At 40.9% G+C, this 27,110-nt stretch overlaps 1 protein-coding gene across 3 annotated transcripts; it reads right to left on the reverse strand.

Annotated features, from left to right (window-relative positions):
* Rad51c (RAD51 paralog C) lies at positions 1-26,992 on the reverse strand. 3 transcript variants are annotated; one of them, XM_036196941.1, is made up of 9 exons: positions 26,820-26,992; positions 25,209-25,467; positions 23,859-24,025; positions 19,646-19,779; positions 15,883-16,014; positions 12,983-13,049; positions 11,364-11,424; positions 2,387-2,447; positions 1-482 (listed from the first exon to the last, which is right to left on the reverse strand). In XM_036196941.1, the coding sequence occupies exons 1-9, from the start codon at positions 26,935-26,937 to the stop codon at positions 381-383; spliced, it is 1,101 nt and encodes a 366-aa protein (XP_036052834.1). In that variant the 5' UTR covers positions 26,938-26,992; the 3' UTR covers positions 1-380. The 3 variants fall into 3 exon arrangements, with proteins under 3 accessions (XP_036052834.1, XP_036052833.1, XP_036052835.1); XM_036196940.1 differs by having other exon boundaries at positions 2,387-2,450; XM_036196942.1 differs by lacking the exon at positions 15,883-16,014 and having other exon boundaries at positions 2,387-2,450.
* Positions 26,993-27,110: the final 118 nt, after the last annotated feature.

Below are 27,110 nucleotides of genomic sequence, written 5' to 3' on the forward strand. Positions count from 1 at the left end.
TTGGAGCTTGAAAATAAAGGCTCTTTACTTTTACATGCGGTATTCAGTTTCTGTGGTAGTCTTTTTGGGGTCCCCGAGATCTGGGCATAACACCATACACAGAAAAATAAATTAAAAAGCAAAGTAGAAGTAGAAAATCAACTCCCCAAAAAGTTGTCCTCTTACTACATGGACACCATGGCAAATGCACACAGGGGAAAAAAGGGGGGGGGCAGCTTTTTTCAGAAAAGATTCTGTAACTATTTTCCCATCCACATCGTATAATTCTGATTCATTCCTGCCATAGTATGTGTTTATAGTTTAAAGAGTATAAACTACTCATGTGCACTACAATGCCTATCACATTATGAATCTAACTGTGCATTGACACTAGTTGTGGGTCAGCATTCTTCCACTGGCTCTCGTAACCGTTTCCGGAAATTCAAAGAACCTCCTGTCTGTGATGAAGAAGCAGTGACAGCAGCATCTCTAAATCCCTGAGGCTGCAAGAAGAAGAAATACACAAATACACTTAAGGAACATTTAAAACAAAGGCTAATTTCCAAATAGTCTTTTTGTTGTTGTTTGAGACAAGGTTTCTCTGTGTAACAGTCCTGGCTGTCCTGGATCTTGTAGACCAAGCTGGTCTCCAACTCACATTAAGCCTCCTGCCTCTGTCTGCCAAGTGCTGGGATTAAAGGTGTGTGCCACCACTGTCCAGCTTTCCAAGGTTTTTAAATAACACTAGATAGGAATATTCTCTAAGACTCATAGTTCAGTGGTGAAACCCAATGCCCTTTTACCCAAGTTAACAACAAAAAAATTTCTAAAAAGAATCCTAGTAAGTCTTATGGTACTTGTTGGGAGAAGTGGAAAGAAGTAGTTTGTCCTGCTACCTAGGTGCTCTACAAATCATTTTCACAATAAAATATTCTGCCTAGCATGTGGCAGACATCTGTAATAGGCAGTCAAAGCAGGAGGATCAAAAGTTCAAGGCCAGCCTAAACTACATAAGAAGATCTCTTCTCAAAAAGATAAAACAATTAAATGCAGGGTAGTGTAAGTTAAGTAAGGGTAGTATAAAACTAAGTGGAGAATTTATTTTCAGAAATACTTTCAATTCCTTTTATCCTTATAAAAATAAGATGGCTGCTTAGTGTGGTGGTATTGGTGAAATAATATTAAGGCCACTCCACGTAGTTAAAAGGGAGGTTTATTTTGTGGGGTAACTTACAAATGAAAGGATAGGTTATAGGGTCTGGCAAAGGTATGGCGCAGTCCGGCAGTGTTCTCTGGAAAACTCTGTTCGGTCTACCTCCATCATCCAGGGTCCCAGAACCAAGAGAGACCTCTCCTCTGGATCCTGGGTCTTTAGCTTCCTCCCTCAACCCCGCCTTGTGGGCGTGACCATTACCAAACTCAGTGGGGGTTGGAACTTCCAGGCCAAGGCTGGGATGGCTACCCACTACATGGTGGTGCACACCTTTAATGCTAGCACTCCCAGAGGCAGAGGTAGGTGAATCTTGAGTGTGAGGCCAGCCTGGTCTATAGAGTAAGTTCCAGGATAGCCAGGGCTATAGAGAGAGACCCTGTCCCAAAAACAAAAACAAAAACAAAATCAAGGGCTGGAGAGAGTTGGCTCAGTGATAAGGGTACTTGTTCTTGAGGAAGACCCAAGTGTGAATCCCAGCACCCACTTGGAAGCTCACCCTCCTCGGGCACCAAGCATACAAACACTGTACAGATATAGACACACAAAACAAAAAACTGTAAAAATATAAACAATGAAGCTCAAGGTCATGCGTAGCTTTAAAGAGAGTTTAAGGCCAACTTGGGCCTGGAGTCCAGTGATGTGAATGCTCAGGAAATTAACATTTCAAAGTGTTACAACTATCTACAGACCAAAATTATTAATATTAACACTTTGCTTTTTTGTTGCTGTTGCTGGTATTTTAAGACAGAACCTTATACTGACTATGCTGGTCTACCTGAGACTCCTAAGTTCAGGCCTGTGCCATCATGTCCAATTCTATCTTTTCCTTTTGAAAACTTCCAACATAAAAATCTTTGTAGGGGTTTGGGGATTTAGCTCAGTGGTAGAGCACTTGCCTAGCAAGCGCAGGGTCCTGGATTTGATCTGCAGCTCAAAAAAAAAAAAAAAAAAAATCTTTGTAGATTTTATAGATGCTGTGGAACATACACAAGTATTTCCTCTATTCTCAAAGATTAATTTCAGTTCAATTCTGACTACAGTACTCTGTAAATACTGTTTTGGTGATGTTCTCACATCAAAACTGTCCTCAAATATGCTTGCCACTCTCAAGATTAACAGTAACCATTTGTACATGACCTCTTTAGATAATTACAGCCCACCAACACCATAATCCCACTCTGATTAAATACTGACTGTGATCTGAAATGGTACTGTGGACTCCTTCTGGCTTGGTGACTTGTACAATGTTGCAAACCTGCTGGAAGAAAAGAAAGTGCATATAAACATTGCCTTAACTAGGTCACATGGCTGATGTCATAATTTAAATGTGCAGAGACCTATACTATACTTCTATCACGTGTTCTCAAGGCACAAAATATAATGAAATATTAAAACAAAAAAACTTTCCCCACAGGGTACCATGGTGGATGCCTTTAGTTTCAGGTAGGCAGAGGTAGGATTTTTTTGAGCCCAGGAGTTCAAGGCCAGTCTGTGTCTTAAAACAAACAAACAAAATCTTTCTTAAAAAAATACTTGTTTTAAAAATGACAAGCAGTGCTGGTTCCTGTGCTGAAGGTCATGAGCCACAACAAAACCCAGGATCAGAGCTTCGTGAGAAGGGAGACGACAAAAGGACCAGGCCTGGGGAAGAAGCATGTGCGGAGAACAGAGGAGAGACAGTGCGAACAGGAGAGAACAGAGAGGAAGAAAGAGGAGGAGTCTGTGTCTGGCTTTTTAAGGATTCCCATGAACATGTGCAGGTGGGCTTAGGGAGCTAAGCCATGCGCTGATTGTGTGGCCACGCCTCAATACCCCTTGCTTAGCTGCTGAACTGTGCATGTGTGCCCATGCAGCTGGAGTGGCAGCAGAATCCTAACAAAACTTCCATGCAAGCATGCAATAACAAGTACATCCAATACAGTTGTTTATACGCATAAAAATTTAAAGCAAATTCAATGACAGATTCAAATAAATTATTTCATAGGCAGGGCTACTTATGCTAAAAGTTAAGTGTGGAAAATATGTAACAAAAAAGGTATTAACAACACAAAATAAAAGTTATATGATCATTCATCTTAAGTTATAGGACCACACATGTTAAGTTATATATGAGTCACAAGTCATATGACACACATCTTGTTATATATTATATGACCGCACACACATGTTATAGGACTATACATCTTAAGTGACACATATACAAGTCAGTTAGTGGCACTGGGAATATAGTAGTGTTTGATGAACATGACTGAGGCTCTGGGTTCAATCCACAGCACTGCCAAAAAAGAAAAACTGCGTTGGGTGGTGTTGGCACACGTCTTTAATCCCAGCGCTTGGGAGGCAGAGGCAGGCGGATTTCTGAGTTCCAGGACAGCCAAGGTTACACAGAGAAACACTATCTGGAAAAACAAACAAAAAACAAAAACAAAAAAAGGAAAGAAAGAAAAAGGAAAAAGAAAAACTGCTAGAAGCCAAAGATTAACAGTGCTGGTCACGGTAGCACACACCTATGATCTCCACATTAGAGTGAAGGCAGATAGGTCAGGAGTTCAAGGCCATCCTCACTATATGGAGTCTGAGAGGCCAGCCTTGGCCACACCATACCCTGTCTCCTGCCTCCACACAAAAAGGTAAGTAGGCATGTATACACATGCTTTTAAAGATTTTCTTTTATTAGTTTTAATTATGTGTAGGGGTGTGTGTCTGTAGGTGAGTATGTACACATGGGTGCATGCACTCTCAGAGGCCAAAGGCATCATCACATCCCCTGGAGATGGAGTTACACAGACAGTTCTAAGTCCCCTGATGTGTAGGTTGAGAACAAATTTCAGGTCCTTGGGAAGAACAGCAAGTGCTCTTAACCACTGAACTACCTCTCCAGCCCTGTTTTTTATAATGTAAATAAAATTGAAGGCACATGGAAGCCAGAGGTTGAGTCAGGCATCTTCTGTCTCTCTTTACCCTATTTTTTTTCTGATAGGGCCTTTCACTGATCCAAGGGTTCAACAAGTCTGCTAGATGTGCTGGCCAGCAAGCCCCAGAAATCCTACTATTTCTCCCTCACCTCTCACATATTATCAAGGACCAACCTTAACAATCTCCTTCCCAGGGGCCCAGAAGAGAAGCTACAAATGGCGAGGATTATTTTCGGGAAAAGAATCTAAGTACACTGAGCTCTTTTGTCTGTCGACTTTATTGCTCTGGGATAAAACTCTATCTACACAGCTTCAGTACTGTTCTCATGCCTAGCTCCTCTCTTGCCTGATTTCTCTCTACCTTTATCTGCTGTCCCCTCTAAGTTCTGTCTTAATTCTCTCATCTTAGTTCTGCCCCATCTGGCTCTTCATCTTCCATCTCATCCTAAAGTTCTCTAGTCAAAATCCTCCTCTCTTTCCTTATTCCACTCAGTTCTCTCCAAGTATCTGAGGTATTCAGTTATAAACCCAAGCAGTAGCAATCCTCTGGCCGAGAGAGCAAGGTCACCAGGCTTGAATTCTTACAGGTTCATAAAGGCAGACAATAGTTTTCCTCAGGCAGTAACCATCAGGCTTTCTTTTACAACCCCAAAGGGGAGTGGTAAAGGAGGAGGTCAACTGAGAGCTAATGATCAGTTAGTATATCAAAAACAGGAGATTGGGCTGGAGAGATGGCTCAGAGGTTAAGAGCACTGACTGCTCTTCCAGAGGTCCTGAGTTCAATTCCCAGCACCCACATGGTGGCTCACAACCATCTATAATGAGATCTGGTGCCCTCTTCTGTATACATAATAAATAAATAAATCTTTTAAAAAAGGGGGTGGGGGATTTATGTGCTCAATCTACATTCCTAGAAGTGGTGAGGTAAAATATTAGAAGTCTATACTATTAGTATAAATACCACTAAGGCTGTATAAGGAGGGTCTCCAAACCCAGAAAGACACACATGATATGTACTCACTCATAAGTGGGTACTAGATATAAAGCAAAGAACAATCAGACTGCAACCCACAGAACTAGGGAGGCTACATAGTGGGGGGGGGGGGACACGACACGGGACCGGACAGGGACGGGGACCCTGGGATGACTGTGGCTTATACTAAGTTTTGGTTTTACTCAATCACCGGGCAAGCCTCAGTGAAACATTTCACTATTAGGATAAGAATTCGTACTGTATCAGCTGATATTAGGGAAAAATAAATAAATAAATAGATAAATAAATAAATAAATAAATAGAAATTTAAAAAAGAAAAAAGAAAGGAGGGTCTCAGTTTAAATTGTACAAGAAATAAAGCTATCTGCCTGACCTAGGTGACAGGTGTTGTTTCCATAAGGGTGTTAGTTCAGGAGATCATTTGGCCTTGGATGCTTGATAGGTATTTTAAATACAAACACTGTTAGGGGTTCTTGAAAGCACACAGAGCATACATGAAAATCATAATCATTTTAGGGATCACCTAATAATATAGAACAGCTAAAGTATCGCCAAGACTTGTTAAGCCATGGTTTGACCTTCGGAGACGCCCTTGACCTTTCCATGTAGTAGCTTGTGTGATAGTAGCTGGGTTTCATGACATTTTCCCTGGCCTGCAGCACTCACCAGTGCGAGGACTACAAATACATTCTCACCATGCTGACTCTTATGTGGTGTTGGGGACGCAAACTCAAGCTCTTCTGCCTGCGCGGCAAGCACTTTATGGCCTGAGTGGTCACCCAACTCCGCTGCCAGCTCCACTCTTAGTAACTGCATTCCCAGTGTTAACAGCAAGAACACAAAAGTCTGTCAAGTTTCTTTTGATGAGCTGCTGGTGGTGGTGCACATCTGCAACTGCAGCAGATGGAGGGGGCTATGAGGACTGCTGTAAGTTCAAGGACCACCTAGGTTACACAACTTCGAGGCTAGCCTGGATAAATGATTGTTTAAAAAAAACACTTTTTTGAGTTGATGCTTGGAACCTAGGGCCTCACACATGCTTAGAGAAGCATTTGCCACCTCCCTTAAAATTACTTCTATGGGGCCGGGCGGTGGTGGTGCATGTCTTTAATCCTAGCACTCCAGAGGCAGAGGCAGGCAGACCTCAGTGAGTTCAAGGACAGCCTGGTCTACAGAGTGAGTCCAGGATAGGTACCAAAAACTACACAGAGAAACCCTGTCTCGAAAACAACAAAATTATTTCTATGGGGCTGGAGAGATGGCTCAGTGGTTGCTCTTCCAGGGGATGCAGGTTCAACTCCCAGCACCCACACGGCAGTTCAAAATTGTCTGTAACTCCAGTTCCAAGAATTCTGACACCATCACACCAAGCCACATAAAATAAAATTAAAGAAATTATAACAAAAAAAAACCATTTAAGTCATTCTCAACAGCAAAAAGATTAAAGCAACAGTGTCGACTAGGAGGTAAATAAAATGTGGAATACAATAAAACGTTTTTAGGATGAAACTTCTGACATGGCTGCAAAATTAAACCTTGAAGAGATTATTCTAAGTGAAATAAGTAAATCAAATATTGTATGATTTCAATTATATTTGGTTCTTGGCGTAGTCAGATTCAGATAGAAAGTAGAATAGTGGTTGCCAGGGACAACAGTATTGTTTAGTATTGAAGTAAGGGAAGATAAAAAAGTTCTGGAAATAAATGGTAACGAAGGTCACACAAGAATACAAATGTACTTAATGCCAGCCAACAATATAAACACAGTTAAAATGCAGTAAATGTCTATTTTATTGCAATTTTATGTAATATAGATTCCAACTTAACAGGAATCTGCTACAAACAAATTCTAACAATCATAGATCTCAGGAGTAGGAAAGTCGTTTGTTTTTGGGGGGGGGCGGTTGGGGCCGGGTTTCTCTGTGTAGTTTTGGTGCCTGTCCTGGATCTTGCTCTGTAGAGCAGGCTGGCCTCGAACTCACAGAGATCCACCTGGTTCTGCCTCCCAAGTGCTGGGATTAAAGGTGTGTGCCACCAACACCCAGCTCAGTCATTAGTTTCTAACACAATATAATACTCATTTGTTTTCTTTTTCTTTTCTTTTCTTTTTTTTTTTTTGAGACAGGGTTTCTCTGTGTAGCTTTGGAGCCTGTCCTGAAACTCCTGAAAGTCATTCTGACTTCCACATATGTATGGCATGCACTTGCCCATATATATACAAAGAAAAGCCCTCACTTTTGACTCGAATAAAAATTAGCTAATTTTTCTGGGTGGTGGGTGGTGGCACATCTTTAACCTCAGCACTCAGGAGGCAGAGGCAGGAAGATTCAAAGCCAGCCTGGTCTACAGAGAGAGTTCCAGGACAGCTAGGGATACACAGTAAAACCCTGTCTCAAAAAACCAAAAAGAGGGGCTGGAGAGGTGGCTCAGTGGTTAAGAGCACTTGGTTGCCCTTCCAGAGGTCCTGAGTTCAATTCCCAGCAACCACATGGTGGCTCACAACCATTTTAATAGGACTTGATGCCCTCTTCTGGCATGCAGGTACACATGCAGAGCACTCACTCATACAGAAAATATAAGTAAATAAAATAATTTTTTAAAAAAAGAGAAAGAGAAAGAAAATTAACTAGTCTTATAAAAAGTTAGTATGTGTGTCATCTCACATCACCAGTATATCCTAGAAGGTGCATCTGAACTTTTTGAGAAAATTATTAAGAAGTGGTAACCTCTCTTGCTCACTTTTGGCGTAGGGAATGAACCCAGGGCTTCTAAGACAGAGTACCACTATGTGCCTCAAACTAGCCTAGAACTCACAACCTTCCTCTCAAATGCTGGGATATAGGTATGTGATATAACACCATGCCCAAGACAAAAAAGTAGTAAGATTTTTAAGAAGCCTTTACACATTTAGTACAAATCCCAAAATCAACACCAGGTGCAGTGGCTTGTGCCTATAATGCTAAAGCAGGAGGCAGGAGGATTGCTAAGAGTTCTAGGCCAGCTTGAGCTATATAAAGGAAAAAACAATCCTAAAGTCAAAAGCAATTAGATTAAGCTTTCAAGTTAGAAAATTCTCTTCAAATTTCTAGGTAAAAAATTTTGTATATCATGTCAGCATCTCAAAAAGATCTTTTTCTCAAGAAATCTTTTTAAACTAAACCAAAAAGAATCACTTGGCTCATAGCCCTAGCTGAGATGAAGCTTAACATATGGCTGAACTACATAGTTTGGGTCAGGAAGAAACAAGACAGAAGTACAATTTGTGCTCTGAAGCTGAACACACATATGAAATGCTGTGTGGGGGTGTGGTGTATTACTCCACTCTACCAGCAGATCTTCTTGGCAATGAGTGGTATAATTCTGAACAATCTTGGCCTCATATTATCATGAATATGCAAATTGGGGAACCCACATAATATAAGGACACAGACTCGATCATTTAAGAATTGTTGGAATGTCATTCTATCATTTGTCAAAGGTTATAATCAGATGTTACTGGGCAGGTGTGGTGGTGCACACCTTTAATTCCAATACCAGGGAGACAGAGGCAGTCTGATCTACACAGCAAGTTCCACACCAGTCAGAGCTATATAGTAAGAGCCTGTCTTTAAAAAAACCAAAAAAGCACAATATAAAATCAGATGTTACTAGTGAAGGATGGAAACTAGGCCATGATTATGCCTAAATTCAATTCACAATATATATTTGTTGTTCAAGGTCTTCAGTTTTTCTGTTCAAGTTTAAAGTGTTCATTTTTATAATTATAAATTTATAAATTGTCATATTTTTAAGCTAAAATTGTAAAAAGTATGAAAGAGTATACAGCTCAGTGGCAGAGTGCTTATCTAGCATTTCTTAGGCTCTACTCCCCAATATCAGGGGAATTAAATGGGGTTTGATGGGTCTCTTCTGTAATCCTAGTACTACAAAGAAGAGGCAAAAATTTCAGGAGTTAAGACAATCCTATGCTATCTAGTAAGTTCCACACCAGCCTGGGCTATTTGACAGCTTATCTCAAGAACAAGCAAAAAATAAATAAAACAGTCTTACGGATAGGCCTATAGCTCAGTGAGAGAGCTTGTATTCGGTTCAATTTCCAGTTCCCAAAACCAAAACCAAACAAAACCCCCATAGTCCCTACACTCAAATATTTCACAAAACTTTAAAGACAAAAATATCTGGTTTCAAACAATAAACAAAAATATCTTGATTTTTTTTTTTTAAAGATTTATTTATTTAGAAATCAGAAGAGGGCACCAGATCTCATTACAGATGGTTGTGAGCCACCATGTGGTTGCTGGGAATTGAACTCAGGACCTCTGGAAGAACAGTCAGTGCTCTTAATCTGTGAGCCATCTCTCCATCCAGCCCAAAATATCTTGATTCTTAAGTTACTAAACAAGGTCAGTTAATTCTGATTATTATAAAGTAAGCACATAACCGTCATATGCCCAAAGTTTTGAAAGAAACAATTTGGAGGAAAAGTAATAGGGAAGAAAAGAATAAAAGCTATACATTCAGGATTGCATGCAATATTATAATTATCTTCTAGAAAACAGTTATTACAGGAGAAAGGGGAAAAAAAAATCATGCCTGACCAAGTTAGAGTTTAGTGAGTACCGTTCCAAGTAATCTTTTAGAACTGACTCGTGCAGTTTCTATCTCCAGAGGCTACTTGCAAAAAGCCCGGAAACTTCCTTTTAAAAACACAGAGTGTAAGGGCTAGAGAGGTGGTGGAGCAGTCAAGAGCTCTCACTGCTCTTACAGAGGACTGGGGTTTAGTTCCCAACATCCACATGGTGGCTCACAACCATCTGTAATTCCAGTTCCAGGGGATCCAACGCCCTCTTCTGACCTCTGTGGGCACCAGAGATGCACGTGCTGTACACACATACATGCAAAAACAGGCAGGAAAACTACTCACATAAAATTAAATAAATAAATCTTTTTTTTTTTTTTTTTTTTTGGTTTTTCAAGTATAAATCTGGGAATGGTGGCACACTCCTTTAATCTCAGCACTCAAAAGGCAGAGGCAGGCAGGTCTCTATGAGGCTCAAGGCCAGCCTGGGCTACACAGGGAACTCAAGGACAGCTAAGATTACATAAAAAGACACTATATTAACCCCCACTCCCACCACGGCCAAAAATTTTGTAAATGATATGGTTTGCTCTTTTCTCTTCTTCTTCTTTTCTTCTTCTTCTCCTTCTCCTCCTCCTCCTCCCCGCCCCTCCTTCTTCTTTTGGAGCTGAGGACCGAACCCAGGGTCTTGCACTTGCTAGGCAAGTGCTCTACCACTGAGCTAAATCCCCAACCCCTTCTTTTCTTTTTTATGCAGTCTTATTGTCCTAGTCTGATCTGGAACTATACAGTCCAGGTCAGCCTCAGTCTCCTGAGTGCTGAATTATGTGCCAACACTTCTAGCCACAATATGGATTTGAAAGAGCATTAGAAGGTGGCATGGAATGCAGCTTTCTAAAAAATACAGTATCACTGACCAAGCTCAATATTGCCCTACTTACTGCCTCAGTTTCCTCCTTTATTAGAGCACTTCCATACCAAGTTCTCTAGGCTATGCCAATTAATCACAAAGCAGAAAGGCTGGCATGAATCTGACATTTTTTGAAGTTCAGAATAAAAGGCTTCACAGCTTTCAATGGCCTATTTTAAAGAAAAGGAAAGCTGGTTCATTCACTTGCTCAGCAGCTTTAGAAACAAACACAAAGGCTTCATGCTGCCATGATTTTATTTTAAAGAACAATACTTGTGAAAGGCAGGTAAATACATGGGTAATAAAAGTGAAAATGGCAGACACAATTTCATGCAAGAACTATATTAAGCAACTAAGAAAAACCATCCTATTTCCCACAAATATTAGTCCTAACACTAACCTCAAAAGTTTCCCTTTTGTCCTGATTTTATTCCTCCTTCAATCCCTTCTGGGAACACAGAGTACCACCTCCTTCTTCATAGCTAATAAGTGATTTCAAAGAGTATCAGAAGGCAGCAATTCCTTGGCCACCTACATGCTCCAGGTGCATTCATTCCCTCATTTAAATATACAAAGAATTCCCTCAGCTGCAGCTGAATGTGCAGCATTAACAATGTGTTTCTATGTTTGCTCTAACTGATATCAAACACGGCAATAAAAGCAGTGGTTGATGGGTCACTGCACACCTCAGGCTGGGGACTAATGTAGAAACCATTAAGTGTTCAGTGCAATTAGTATAATATTCTGAATTATGAACTGATTTCAATACTGACCTTTGCTTTTGTTCCCAGTAAAAAATAAGCCGTACTGTAGCAGCATGTCCCCAGCTTTCCCCTAAAAAAAAAAAAAAAATTAACTATATAGTAATTTTAGACTATAAAACTATAGTCTAAAACTATAAAGTTAAAAACTATAGCATTTTTTAAAGTTGCTCAGAATGTCTCTGGCCAAATACTATCTTATATTACCAAATTTAGATTAAGAATATTCTTGGACCAGGTGATGGCAGCACATGCCTTTAATCCCAGCTCTCAGGAGGCAGAGACAGTGAGTTCAAGACCAGTCTGTTCTACAGAGAGAGTTTCAGGACAGCCAGAGCAGTTACACAGAGAAACTGTCTTGAGAAATTTAAAAAAAAAGAAAGAGAGAAAGAGAGAGAGAAGAAAAATATAATAATAATATGTACTTAAAAAGAAATTCTTGGTTTTGGCTAGGCAGTGGTGGTATACACTTTTAATTCTAGCACTCAGGAGACAGAGGCAGGTGGATCTCGGTGAGTTTGGGGCCAGCCTGGTCTACAGAGTCAGTTCCAGGACGACCAAGGCTACACAGAGAAATCCTGTCTCAAAAAAACAAACAAACAAATCAAACCAAAGAAATGTTCTTGGTTTCAAAACCTGTAGGATATGAGTAAGATCCTAAGAGGGACAGAGCTTTAATTATCTAGGAAAGCAATGCAAATCATTATTCTCTATTTGTTTCATGGATTGGTTACAGTTTCAGTGTATTACCAATCTTCCATTCCATAAGGCCTACTACCTATTTCTGACACCCAGTAACAGGGTCTCATTTGGTCCTAACTGGCCTAGAACTCGGTATGTAGACCAGGCTGCCTTGAAATAAGAGAACTCTGCCTGCTTCTATTTCTGGAGTGCTGGAATTAAAGACATGTCATCATGGAGATTTCATTATGCAGTCCAGGCTTGCCTGGGACTTCTGGGCTAAAGTGATCTTCCTACTTCAGCCTTATGAGGAACTGGAGCTACAGTTCTTTATCATGTTTGGCACACAGAGTGTTACTGACTTTAGTAGATAGCTCTTTAAGCATTGTGTTCTAATAAAATCACAACAATAGAAATATACCTGTTTGCTCTAGTATGATTTGTATTTAAATAGACTCATTCTCCTTCCTGCCTAAGACTGAGGGTTTGGGCTTTTTTAAACTTATGTTTCATTTTAAGGGCTGAGCCATCTCTCAGGCTCCTAAGACTGAGGGGTTTGTTTGTTTGTTGAGACAGGGTTTCTGTGTAGGAACTCTCTGTAGACCAGGCTAGCCTCAAACTCAGAGATCCACCTGCCTCTGCCTCCCAAGTGCTGGATTAAAGGCGTGTGCCGCCGCCACCACCACCCAGCAAGACTGAGGTTTTAATGTCTAAAATCTTATTTTGAATAATTTACTTCTCAGGTTTCTAGCATAGTTGCCAGATAGTAGGTACTCAATAAATGTTTGTTAAATTATGAAATGGTAGGTCAGTATCTCAGGACACTGTGCTCAGTGATCAGATGTGTCAGTGAGTAAAGCAGCCTCTACTTAAAAGCTTATAGTATTCAAACACATGAAAAGGTAGAAAAACATTACAACAAAAATGTTTTATGTACTTCATTTACTCACCTAATGCAGGGACAAGTAATGCTTGATTTTTATCAATCTTTGTTGTCATTTGATTAGTTAAAATAACCTATAAGAGTAAAACATAAGAAAGTTAGGATATGCTTGGTGGTGGTGGCACATGACTTTAATTCTAGCACTTGTGAGTTTGAGTCTGCAGAGCTGGTTCCAGGACAGCCAGAGCTGTTACAGAGAGAAACTCTGTCTTGAAAAACACAAACAAGTTGTATGTGAACAGCCCTATAATCTTAATATTCTGACTATAACAAGCTGAAAGGGAATACATTAGAGACCGGGGAGATGACTCCAGTTTAGGACCCAGACTCAGTCTCCAGACCCACACGATGACTCACAACAACCTCTAGCAGCGGCTCTCCACCTTCCCAATGCTGCGGCCCTTTAATACAGTTCCTCATGGTGTGGGGGCCCAACCACAAAAGTATTTTCATTGCTACTTCCTACCTGTAATTTTGCTACTGTTATGAGTCATAAGGTAAGTATCTGTGGTTTTGGATGATAAATTAGAGGTCATGACCCACAAGTTGAGAAGCTGATTTATAACTTCAGTTCCAGAAGACTTGATGCCCTCTTATGGCCTCCTCCAGCACCCGGCACATGTATGGTACACAAACATACGTGCAGGCAAAACACATACAAATTAAATAACCTTTTAAAAGTACAAATTTTTCTGAAGAAAGGGGAAGAGATGAGGGGGATATGCTCGCTTGTTTGAAAATTTGAAAGTGCTGAGATTAAAGTCTAAGTCTCCAACACCTGGCATATATGTTTTCTTTTATAAATTGCCTTGGTCAGGGAGGGACTGGGAGGGGAGGAGGGAAGGGTAACTTTGGTAGGGATGTAAAAACAAAAATAAGTAAATAAATAAAGTATTCCACGTAATAAAATTTAAAAACATTACAAAAAAGTTGCCTTGGTCATAGTGTTTGTCACAGCACTATAAAGACAAGACAGCTAGGCATAGTGGTACCCGCCTTTAACCCCAGCACTCCGGAGGCAAGAAGTAGGGGCAGATAAATCTCTGTGGGGGTTTTTGTTGTCATTGTTTGTTTGTTTTTTCCAAGACAGGGTTTCTCTGTGTAGCCCTGGCTGTCCTAGAACTCACTCTGTAGACCAGACTAGCCGTGAACTCAAGAGAGATCTGCCTGCCTCTGCCTCCGGAGTGCTGGGATTAAAGGCCTGAGATACCAACACCCGGCTAAATCTCTGTGTTTGATTCTAGCCTGGTGACATGAGTTCTAGGAAAGACAGAGGTACATAGTGAGACCTTGTCTTAAAAAAGAGTGAGATCTGAGCTGGAGAGATGGCTCAGTGGTTAAGAGCACCGACTGCTCTTCCAGAGGTCCTGAGTTCAATTCCCAGCAACCACATGGTGGCTCACAACCACCTGTAATGAGATCTGGTGCCCTCTTCTGGCCTGTAGGGACACATGCAGACAGAGCACTGTATACATAATAAATCTTTAAAAAAAGAGTGAGATCAAGTTCAAGGTCATCCTCAGATGTATAGTAAGTTCAAAGCCAGTCTGACCTAAATGAGACCCTGCCCTGAATAAACAAAACAATAAAACTCAAGTCTCTAACCACCATTTTTAATTCCGGTCTTAGTAGATCCAATGCCCCCTTCTGGCCTCCTTGGACACAGCATGGACATGGGACACAAACATACATGCAGGTGTAGCACACATGCACATATAAAAGATTTTTAAAAAATTAAAAATAAGGTGGAGAGCAACTGAGGAAGATAGCCAATGTTGACCTCTGGCCTCCACAGGGACATGCCCATTTGTACATGGGCTTACATGTACACACACAAACCAATATTTATATCACATAAATGGACAGAGAGCTAAAATAAAATAGGGCAGATGTATGAAGTTCAATGGCAGAACATCTGCTTAGTATGTCTGAAGTCCTGAGTTGGAGCAGCAGCAACAGCAGCAAAACAAGAAAAACCCACAGAAACCTGGAGAACTGACACTAGGCAGACTATCTGTCTTGAGCGCCCTCTACTGGGGAATCTTCAGGATCCCATCATTAACAATGTTTATTCCAGTAATTCAAAGAGCACTATGCTTTGGCAAAAAGAATATGGCAAGAGGGCTGGTAAGATGGCTCAGTGAGTAAAGACTTCTCCAGTCTGACAATGTAGGTTTGATCTCTGGGCTCCTATAGTGGGGAGAACTGACTTCTGTAAGTTGTCCTCTGACCATATGAGTGCCATGGCACATGCAACCACACATGTACATGCACACAAAATAAATAAAATATAATTTAAGAGTAAGATCTGAAAACGCAAAGAAAATGTGTATGTATGTATATATGTATGTATGTATGTATGTATTTTTCCCTATTATCAGCTTGATACAGTACGAATTCTTATCCTAATAGTGAAATGTTTCATTGAGGCTTGCCCAGTAATTGAGTAAAACCTAAACTTATTATAAGCCACAGTCATCCTAGGGTCCCCCTGCTATGTAGCCTTCCTGGTTCTGTGGGTTGCAGTCTGATTTTCTTTGCTTTATATATCTAGTATCCACTTATGAGTGAGTACATAACACGTTTGTCCTTCTGGGTTTGGGTTACCTCACTGAGGATGGTATTTTCTAGTTCCATCCATTTGCCACAAATTTCATGCTGTCAGTTTTTCTCTGCTGACTAGTACTCCATTGTATATATGTACCACATTTTCTTAATCCATTCTTCAGTTGACTGGCATCTAGGTTGTCCTGAAACTCACTTTGTAGACCAGGCTAGCCTTGAACTCAGAAATCCACCTGTGTCTGCCGCCCCAGTGCTGGGAACATATACACAACTACCACTGCCGAGCTAGACATTAATATTTCATACAATCCTAACTATGAAATGCTTCTGAATAATACTTACAGCTAACCTGTGATTATATGCAAGGCTGATCATTTGTTGGGCTAGGCCATTTAGTAGTCGAGTACGAAGGGACAGGTCATCAAGGTCGTGACGAAAAGGAAAAGCAATACCATCTATGATCACCAACCGCACCTACACACAGGAGAATGAAATCAGGTTCCAAGTTAGAATTACAATAATAAAAATGGCATCCCAAAAGCATATTCCATTTAATCTTAAATAAATATTAAAATTGAGGGCTTAAAAAAGAAAGACATAGAGGCTGGAGAGATGGCTCAGTGGTTAAGAGCACTGGTTACCCTTCCAGAGGTCCTGAGTTCAATTCCCAGCAACCACATGGTGGCTCACAGCTATCCATAATGAGATGTGGTGCTCTCTTCCAGCATATAGGCATACATGCAGACAGGACACTGTATATGTAATGAATAAATAAATCTTAAAAAAAAAAAAAAGTGGTTCAAGAGTACATGCTTCTCTTTGGAGCAGTGTGTTTAAAAAAAAAAAAAAGGCTGGGCAGTGGTGGCTCATGCCTGTAATCCCAGCACTCAGGAGGCAGAGGCAGGTGGATCTCTGGAAGTTCGAGGCCAGCCTGGTCTACAAAGCCAGTTCTAGGACAGACTCCAAAGCTACAGAGAAACAGTCTCGGAAAAAAAAAAAAAAAAAAAAGAAAAGAAAAAGAAAAAAAAAAAAGGAAGAAAGACATCGATTGAGTAGGGTACAGTGGCACCTTTAATCCTAGCACTCTGGGAGGCAGAGGCAAGTGGATCTCTGTGTGTTCAATACCAGCCTGGTCTACAAAGTAAGTTCCAGGACAGCCAGGGCTGTTACATAGAGAAATTCCGTATCAAAAAACAAAAACAAAACAAAACAAAAAAATAAAGAAATGAAAAAAGAATTCTAGCTAGCTAGCTGGACATTTTTGATGAAGCTGGAGAGATGGCTCAGAAGACCCAAGTTCAGTTCCTAGCAGCCATGTCAGGGAGTTCACAACTTCCTATAACTCCAGCTGTCTAGGGGATCCCAATGCCTCCTCTGGTCTCCAGTCACTTGCACAGCTAAAAATAAGAGCACAGTGGTATATATCTATAATCTCAGCACAGAAGAGGTAAAGGTAGAGGGTCATGAATTTCAGGCCAGCTTGGGCTATACAGTGAGACTATCTCAAATTAAATAAAAATATTAGAATTTTCTTTTCTAATAATGTTAGAGTTAAACCTGTGGCACATACGTGGTAAGCATTCTACTACTGAGCTACAGTCTTCACCCTCTGGCTTTATTTCTAACTCTTCAAAGGTTTTCTTTTAAAATTCACTTTATTATTTTATGTGTATTGGTGTTTTGCCTCCATGTATGTCTGTGTACCATGTTTGTCTGGTGGCTGTGAAGGCCAGAAAAGGAAAAGGGATCCCCTAAAACCAAATTTACAGATGGTTGTGAGCCACTATGTGGGTGTTGGAAATACAACCCAGGTCCTCTGAAGAGCAGCCAGTGTTAACCGTTGAACCATCTCTCCAGGCTTCAAAGGCTTTCTTTCTTTTGGAAAATATTCACCCAATGATCCTACACTAATCATTACCCAAATACATACACATACACACATACACACACATACACACATTTTTTTAAAATTTCCGAGACAGGGTTTCTCTGTGTAGCTTTGGAGCCTGTCCTGGATCTTGCTCTGTAGACGAGGCTGGCCTCGAACTCACAGAGATCCACCTGGCTCTGTCTCCTGAGTGCTGGGATTACAGGTGTGGGCCACCTGAATACTATATGACATGCACAGCACAGTTCTAGTTTCATTTTTGTTGCTGTGAGATGGCTCAGCAGTTAAGAGGACCCAGGTTCAAATCTCAGCACCCACATGGCAGTGTACAACCTTCCATAACTTCAGTTCCAGGAAATCAATGCCCTCTTTCAGGCCTGTGTGGCCACTGCACACACATGGTGCACAGACACACATGCAAGCAAAATGCCCATATATACATAAATAAAAAATTAACAAAAAAACCTGAATGTTATGATGGGTTTGAATGAATGTCCCCAGAATCTAGTTTCTGAATACTTGGTTCCCAGTTGGTGGTGCTGTTTGGCGAGGCTTAGGAGGTGTAGCTTTGCTCGAGGAAGTACATCACTGGGAACAAGTTGTGAGGTTTCAAAGCCATGTGCCATTTCCAGTTCCTTCTCTCTGCTTCCTGCTTGTAGTTCAGTAACTCTTAACTCTTTTTTTTTTTTTTTTTTGCCAGAGCTGAGGACTGAACCCAGGGCCTTGTGCTTGCTAGGCAAGTGCTCTACCACTGAGCTAAATCCCCAACCCCAACTCTTAACTCTTAACCCTCTGCAACAAAAGCTTAGGTAAACTCTTCCTGTGAGTTGCCTTGGTCATGGTGTTTCAGCACAGCAACAGAAAACTAATTGCAAGAGAGCCTAAACAGCCACAATAAACTTGAAAAAGAACAAAGTTAGAGGACTCATGTTTCCTAATTTCAAAATGTACTAAAAAGCTGTAGTAACCAAAACAGTCTAATAGTAGCTGAGAATCTGTGGTAGAACACTTGCCTAGCATGGACTAGACTCTAATTTGAGTCCCAGCAAAAAGAGACCAAGAGACTGGACAAAGAGACAGCTAGAATAAATAGATATATATATACATACACACATACATTAGACAGACATATATAGATACATACACATATAGACAGATAGATAGATTAGATAGATAGATAGATAGACAGACAGACAGAGTGAGTAAGGAGAGGTAAACCAATTGAAATAAAAAAACCAGCCGGTGGTAGTGGCGCACGCCTGTAATCCCAGCACTTAGGAGGCAGAGGCAGGTGGATCTCTGTGAGTTCGAGGCCAGCCTCGTCTACAGAGCTAGTCCAGGACAGGCTCCAAAGCTACAGAGAAACCCTGTCTCGAAAAACAAAAACCAAACCAAACCAACCAAACAAACAAAAAACAACATAGACAAATACCAGGTATGGTGGCATACACCTTTAATCTCAGTACTCGGAAGTCAGAGGCAGGCGGATCTCTGAGTTTGAGGTAAGCCTGGTCTACAGTACAAGTTCCAGGACAGCCAGGGCTGCACAAAAAAACTTTGTCGGGACTGGAGAGATGGCTGAGAGGTTAAGAGCACTGACTGCTCTTCCAGAGGTCCCAAGTTCAATTCCCAGCAACCACATGGTGGCTCACAATCATCTGTAATGAGATCTCGTTCCCTCTTCTGGCGTACAGGCATACATGCAGGCAGTACATTGTATACATAATAAATTAATAAATTTTTAAAAAATCTTAAAAAAAACTTGTCTTGGAAAAATAATAAATAAATAAATGATGATAAAAATAATAAATAAATCAGGCTGAATATGGTAACAAAAGCCTGTATCCCAGCACTTGAGTGAGGACAGAATGATTAGAATTCAAGGTTGGCTGGGTAGATTGACCCATACCTTTAATCTCAGCACACCAGAGGCAGAGGCAGGTGAATCTCAAGGCCAGACTGTTCCAGCCAAGGATACAAAGAGAAACTTTGTCTCAAAACAAACAAACAAACAAACAAAAAAATCCCATAAAACCTATACACAAGAACATATATTCTGAAAGGTATATATATGCAAAATAAGTAGAGTGTAATAAATAAGTTGTAGGGCAGGGACAGAAGGCACTTTTGAACTGGCATCAAGTTCATACTACACTGCTGTTTATTTTTGTATTATCAACACTGTCAAAGACATTATTTCAGTAGTACAATCCATACCTTTGAATGATCTGAAAGGAAATCTGGAAGGAGATAAACTTGTGCCAGCAGCTCAGTGTAATCATGACAACGGAAATAATAAATATGGGAAAGAATATTTTCAAGAGTAAAATCCTCCAAGGCTTTCTGATGGTCTGAAACAAACAACAAAGCAATCTTAAAAGTTTAGTTTTTCTTTTTCTAATAGTCTGACAATCATAGATCAGTTTTGTATCCTTGTAAAACAGTATAATTTCTAGAAGATGCCAGAACTGAAAAAAAATCACTGTGAACTTGATGACTGCTGATCTACTGTTTTATGGTTTCCGCTGTTTCATTAAGAATTCTTGCAGAGGACCCAGGTTTGGTTCCCAGCACACTCACAACAGCTTACAACTGTCCATAGCTCCAGCTCCAGGGGGTCCAATGCCGCCTTCTGGCCTCCATGAACATCAGGCATAGGCATGGCGCACTTTGATACAGACAAAACACCCAATCACATTAAAATATATGTATATTTTTAATTTTAAATGCAAGTTGTGGATTTAGCTCAGTGGTAGAGTGCTTGCCTAGCAAGCACAAGGCCCTGGGTTCGATCCTCAGCTCAAAAACAAAAAAAAAACAAAAAACAAAATCAAAAACAATAAACAAGAAAAAATTTTAATGCAATAATTAGTTTCTCATTTCAATACAAAACTCATTTTTTCTTCTTTGATTTTATGTGTAATGTATTAGGGACTTTTTACTCACAAATAACACTAAATTCTGTTTATCTATTTGTATCTCCAGTTATTGATTTCCACTGAACAGAAGCATCACAACTGAAGGTTCTCTTTCTTGTTTTTGAACAATACAAATTCAGAATTCAAAGGAGGAGCTGGTGATATGGCTCAATGGTTAACAGCACTGACTGCTCTTCCAGAGGACCTAGGTTCAATTCCCAGCACCCATGTGGCAGCTAACTGTCTGATACCCTCGCACAGACATACACACAGGCAATAAAAATAAATAAATAAATAAATAAATAGATAGATAGATAAATAAAATTCAAAGGAAAAGCCAGGGGTTAGGGTGTCGGGGACTATTAAGGTGTGTTACTTTTGTTTATGTTGCATTTGTTGAACTCTGTGAAGCTGTGTTACTTTGTCTGTCTAAAACACCTGATGGTCTAATAAAAAGTGGAACGGCCAATAGCCAGGCAGGAGAAAGGAGAGGCAGGGCTGACAAGCAGAGAGAATAAATAGGAGAAATCTGGGAGGGGGAGAAGTAGCAGCCAGAGAAGGAGGAGGACTCCAGGGTCAGCCACCCAGCCACACAGAGTAAGAAACAAAGAAAGGTGTACAGGAATAGAGAAAGATAAAAGTCCAGAGGTAAAAGATAGATGGGATAATTTAAAGTTAGGGAAGCTGGCTAGAAACCAATCTAAGGTCGGGTATTTAAAAGTAAGAATAAGCCTCCGTGTGTGATTTATTTGGGAGTTGGGTGGTGGGTCCCCCAAAAGGGAAAAAAACAACAACAACAATATTTGGTGGTGTGATTCATGCCTTTAGTCCTAGCACTCCAGAGGCAAAGACAGGCAGATCTCTGAGTTCAAGGCCAACTTGATTTACAAAGTGAGTTCAAGGACAGCCAGGGCTACATAGAGAAACCCTGTCTTGAAAAACCAAACCAAAACAAACACAAGGAACACAAAAGAATTCAAAGGAAAAATGTTCCAATGGAATATATTTCCCTTTTAATACTGTAAGTTGATCTTTAAGTAGTAACAATATGAAATCTTAACACTGGCTTAAAATCAGTATGGTTTAGAGTTCAAGGCCACCTTGGCCTAAATAGAAAGCTCTGGGAAAGCCAGCTATATGGAGACCATATCTCAAAAAATAAAAGGGGGGAGAGTGCTTAAGGAAGATAGCTCAGTAGTTAAGAATACTGGCTGCTCTTCTAGAGCAACCAGGGTTTGATTCCTAGAACCTACATAGCAGCTCATGACAGACTGCAACTCTAGTCTGAGGAGATCTGATACCCTCTTCTGGCCTCCAAAGGCACTATACTCACACAGTATATACATGCATTCAGGCAAAACACCCAAAAACATAAAAGAAAATAAAGTGAGAAACTAATTATTGCATTTTAAAATGTATTTTTTAAAAAAATATTTTAATGTGATTAGATGTTTTGGCAGTATGTAAGTGCACCTTGTGTGCACCTTATACCCACAGAGGCCAGAAGGCAGCATTGGACCCCTTGGAACTGAAGCTATGGAGAGTTGTAAGCTGCTACGAGGGTCCTGGGAACCAAATCTAGGTCCTCTGCAAGAGGAATTTAAGGAATTCATTTAAGGAACAAACTCTCTCTTCAGGCCCTGTATTTCATGTATTTCATGACTGACAAGATGATAACCTGAGTTCAATCACTAGAACTCACACAGTGGAAGGAGAAAACAACTCAAGTTTTTCCTCTATCTCCACACATATGCATACACACTAAATACAATGGTAGCATTTTTAAAGATTTATGTATGTATGTATGTATGTATGTATGTATGTATGTATGTATATGGTGCTTTGTCTACATCTATGTCTGCATACCAGAAGAGGTCATTGATTCCATTATAGTTGGTTGTGAGCTGCCATATGGTTGCTGGGAAGTGAACTCAGGACCTCTGGAAGAGCAGGCAGTACTTTTAACCACTGAGCAAGTTCTCCAGCTCAATAAATGTCAGAAACTCTTTTAAGCAAACTCTGCTTCTTCCAATATTGTCCCGACCACCAGGATCTTCAGCAGAGACCCTAGAAGGGGGAATGGCGAATGAAAGGGACAAGAGACACAAAGAATTGACAGCAAGACAGTATTCTGATCAAGCTGCAAAATTTTATTTTTCTCAAGTGGGTTTTATAGTAAGCAGACCAGGAAACTTTCTTTGGGAAAAGATCAGGGGACTGTTGAGTTGCCAAGCAACCCAACCAAGCAACCTAACCACAAAACATTGTTACTAATGGTCACTATAGCAGAAAGATAAGGAAATGTTAAGTTATTTTCTAATAACTCAAGACTTTTCCAGCGATGTCAATAGTTTCTGGTTAATGGCTCAATACTGGACAATAGAAACTTAACTCAGGCAGGCAATATGGCATGGCTCTTAAAATTGTCCTCAGCACAATATACACTAAGTTAGCAAAAAACTTTAGCTTTAATCATACACCAATCATTAAAAACTTTACATGCTGGGTGGTGGTGGCACATGCCTTTAACCCCAGCATTTGGGAGGTAGAGGCAGGTGGATCTCTGTGAGTTTGAGGCCAGCCTAGTCTCCAAAGCGAATTCCAGGAAAGGAGCAAAGCTACACAGAGAAACCCTGTCTCGAAAAACCAAAACCAAACAAACAAAAACAAAAACAAAAAACCTTCATATCCCAGTGCCTCAGTACATCTACTGCACATACAGCAAGATTTTAAGGTGTTTATTCAAGTATAGATTGTGACAGAGTAAGACATCTTAAACAGAAGAATTATTTTGTCTTCTACCTTTCCGTGGTCTCTATTGAAAAGACATCTAACAAGAGAATAGATTTTGTTTTGTTTTGAATGAACTGGATGTGTGCATGCTTATGCAAATGCCATAGTGCATCTGTGGATGTCAGAGGACAACTTCCAGGAGTTCTCTTTCTACCACATCGGTTCTGGGGATCAAATTCACATTATCAACTTGGCAACAAGCACCTTTTACCTGCTGAGCCATCACACTGGCCAAAGTTCTTACCTTTTCAGTTATGCATAAAAGTAATGACTACTGTGCTGGACAGGTGGCTCAGTGGTTAAGAATGTGAACTGTGCTGGGTGTGGAGGCTTGGCAGGTGGATGTCTGTGAGTTCGAGGCCAACCTGGTCTATAGAGTACCAGGATAGCCAGTACTGTCATACAGAGAAACCCCCTCTTGAAAAACCACACACACACACACACACACACACACACACACTTAAAACTTTAAAAAAAAAAAAAAAAAAGTAATGGCTGCTAAGCTGGGTATGACACAGATGTCATTACAGCATTTTGGATATTGAGGTTAAAGGATCAGATAGCTAGGTTAAAGAAAGAGTACTGTATATCATTTTGCAACAAAAGTATTAGAATTTAACTTGTCATAAGCTTCAAGTTTGGGACAATCTCTTACTGAGGTCTGAGATGGGCAAATACAAATTGTCTTTCTTGTACAGGAGTACCATGTGCTAACTTACCTTCGTCCTTATGTGTTCCAGCTATAAGATGAAGGTGCGTAATGCAGGCAGTTGCAAGGGTTACCACTCTATCAATCATAAAACTTCCCTCTGTATCAATAAATACCGCTTCACCTGCTATTCCTCCAAAACATTCTGGAATTTGCACATCCACTGCCAATTGCATACTGTCAAGAAATCAGTCACATGACCAAATCATCATCACAACCATCTAAAATGTCTTTTGTAAACCACATATAATCATCAGCTAGACCATCAAAAGTTTTCTAAACTGGGCAGTGGTGGTGCATGCCTGTAGAGGCAGAGGCAGGTGGATCTCTGTGAGTTCGAGGCCAGCCTGGTCTACAAAGCAAGTTCCAGGACAGGCTCCAAAGCTACTGAGAAACCCTGTCTTGAAAAAAAAAAAAAAAAGTTTTCTAAATACATAGTACCCCAAGGCAAAAGAGATAACTGACTCTCCATAGCTCCAAATACGTATGAATCAATACATGCCTAGATTATAGTTAAGGTGTTGCACAAAATTATGATTAAGGAACTCTTAGTGGTTTTTAGGTTTCTAGGAATTGAATGCTTTCTATTTTCTCCCTTTTGAGTCAGGGCGTGGAAATGTAGCCCAGGATGAGCCTTCAACTCTCAATCCTTCTATTTCAGTCTCCATGCTCAGCCATACTGCTGTGTTTACAGGCGTGTGCCACCACAAGCTGGTAGACATACTTTTTTTTTTGAAGATTTATTTGTTATGTATACAGTGTTCTGTCTGCATGTTTGCCTGCACGCCAGAAGAGGGCATCAGACTTCATTATAGATCGTTGTGAGCCACCATGTGGTTGCTGGGAATTGAACTCAGGACCTCTGGAAGAACAGTTAATGCACTTAACCTCTGAGCCCGACATACCTTTTGAGACAGGGTCTTGTTATATATGTCTGGCTGGTCTAACAATTGTTATATAGTCCATACTGTCCTCCAACTTACAGCAATCTTCCTTCAGTATCCCGAGTGATAAGATTATAGGAGTATGTCACCAAGCCTGGTTCAGAATTCTTTATCATATATAAATCAACTTTTAAACATTTGACAAATATATAAATATATCTCAGGAGCCAACTAACTAGGAGAGTATCTGCTTATTCTAGTGACCATGTTATATTACAAAAGAAACATTTTTTTTATTTCAAAACCATTCTACATTTACCAAGATGGGGTACTGAGATAGTACGAACGATAAGCTAATTGTTTGATGCATGAAGTAGTAACATACCCTTTTTTAGTATGCTGACTACAAACACAATAGTCTATTAGTTACATAAAATACTAAGTCCATCCTTAAGTAGGGAACATCCTTATTTTACCATAACTGTGTTTTTCCAACACCTGGTACACCACAAACTTCTGTCGTTTTCATTAGGGGTATTCCACCCCCAAGAATGTTGTCTAGTGCTGAACAGAAGGTGATTATGAAGCCTTGGGTATGCTCCTGCTCAAGAAGTTCCAGTGCTGTACACTTCTTGCTTGCCACAGATGTACCAGCACATCTTGGTTGATCTGTGAGACATTCTCTTCTTACAATTTGTAGAGTCTCTAAAGCTTCCTCTTTAGATATCCCAACTTCTGAAAATAAAATCAGAAAAAAAAAAAAAAAAAAAAAGCGCCCTGACATTAGAGATTTAAAAGTCTAACTCTGCCGAATGTGATGGCCCACACCTTTATCCAAGCACTACTAGACAGGCCAGCCTGGGCTAGGAGCAAATTCCTGGACAGCCAGGACTACACAGAGAAGCCTGTCTCAAAAGCAATCAAACAAAAGTCTAACTCAGTAATGAATTATCGCGTTAATTTCAAGGTTTATTTAGTGGCTGGGGCTCAAAGCCAGAGCCTTGGGCATGAGGTTCTCTATACTTCTCAGCTACTGTCCTGTTGGCATCATTCCTGCTACTAAAACTCACAATGGCCTGGCGGTGGTGGCGCACGCCTGTAATCCCAGCACTCGGGAGGCAGAGGCAGGCGGATCTCTGTGAGTTCGAGGCCAGCCTGGGCTACAAAGCTAGTCCAGGACAGCCTCCAAAGCTACAGAGAAACCCTGTCTCGAAAATAAAAAAAAATAAATAAAAATAAAAAAGCCCTCAAAATTACGACTGGGGTGTAGCTCTGTGGTAGAGTACTTAACTAGCATTTGCAAAGCCCTAAGTTCAATACCGAACACTTAAAAACAAAACAAACAAACCCCAACCAGGTTCCATTTTGCCCTCTTTGGTGAACAGCCAAGAGTTTTGTGCATAGTATTAGCGGCACAGTGGATGACCACAGACAGCTTTACTTTTGTATACATTAAGGATGCAGTGGTTCCCACTTGTAAGTAATCTGAAGAGCTCCGAGAAAAATGTTTGGTTTATTCCGTGAATTATGAAGGTTGCCTTTCTAGGGCCTTCTCCTGGTCTAAGGGAATGGGTTATTCCTTTTATCACTTAAGTATCTCTCTATTTTTTTTTTTCAGAGCTGAGGATAGAACCCAGGGCCTTGCGCTTGCTAGGCAAGCGCTCTACCACTGAGCTAAGCCCCCAACACCAAGTGTCTCTAGTCGTACGCTAATGCTTTATTTCTCGAATTCAATTTCCATCCTCCACCCAGGAACTTGGAACAGCGACTACTACATGGCTAGCCTGTTTTCCAATTCTAGAGCCACTATTACCCAACTCAGTTATCATGAAACCTCAGGATGAAAAACTGGTTCCTTCATCTACAGATTAGACACCCTGGTAAGAGACTTCCTTTGAGCGGAAGGGAAGCAGTCCTCAAAGCATCCAGGAGGCGCGGGTACAGAGAAAGCAATCAGTCAACGTTTTTGCACACAGTTCCAGCCACAAGAAAACTTAAAAGGCGGAGTCTAAGCGCCGCTGTACGTCGTGAACGCGGTGGCGGGAAAACGGAGATGGGGGCGGCGCCAAGCGGCCGGGAGCCGTTACCTTTGCTGAGCTCGGAGGGCTTCACCTCCAGGATGTCCTCGGCAGTCTGGAAACCTGCAGCCACCAGCTTCACGCGCACCGCGGGAGACAGCGGGAAACTCACTAACTCCCGCTGCATTTTGAAAGCTCGGCGCCTACGCACCCAGTGACGTAGCGCGAGAGGCGCGAGAGCCCCTGCGGCCCCAACCCCGCCCACCCCCGGGCCATGCCGTGTGACGTCACGCGCACAGCGGAAGGGGCGGGGCTCGCGCGGCCTAGCCTCACGAGGCCTTGCTTGGGGGGGGGGGCGGC

Source organism: Onychomys torridus, chromosome 8 (genome assembly GCF_903995425.1).
Source record: "Onychomys torridus chromosome 8, mOncTor1.1, whole genome shotgun sequence".
In the NCBI taxonomy this organism is placed as follows: Eukaryota; Metazoa; Chordata; class Mammalia; order Rodentia; family Cricetidae; genus Onychomys; species Onychomys torridus.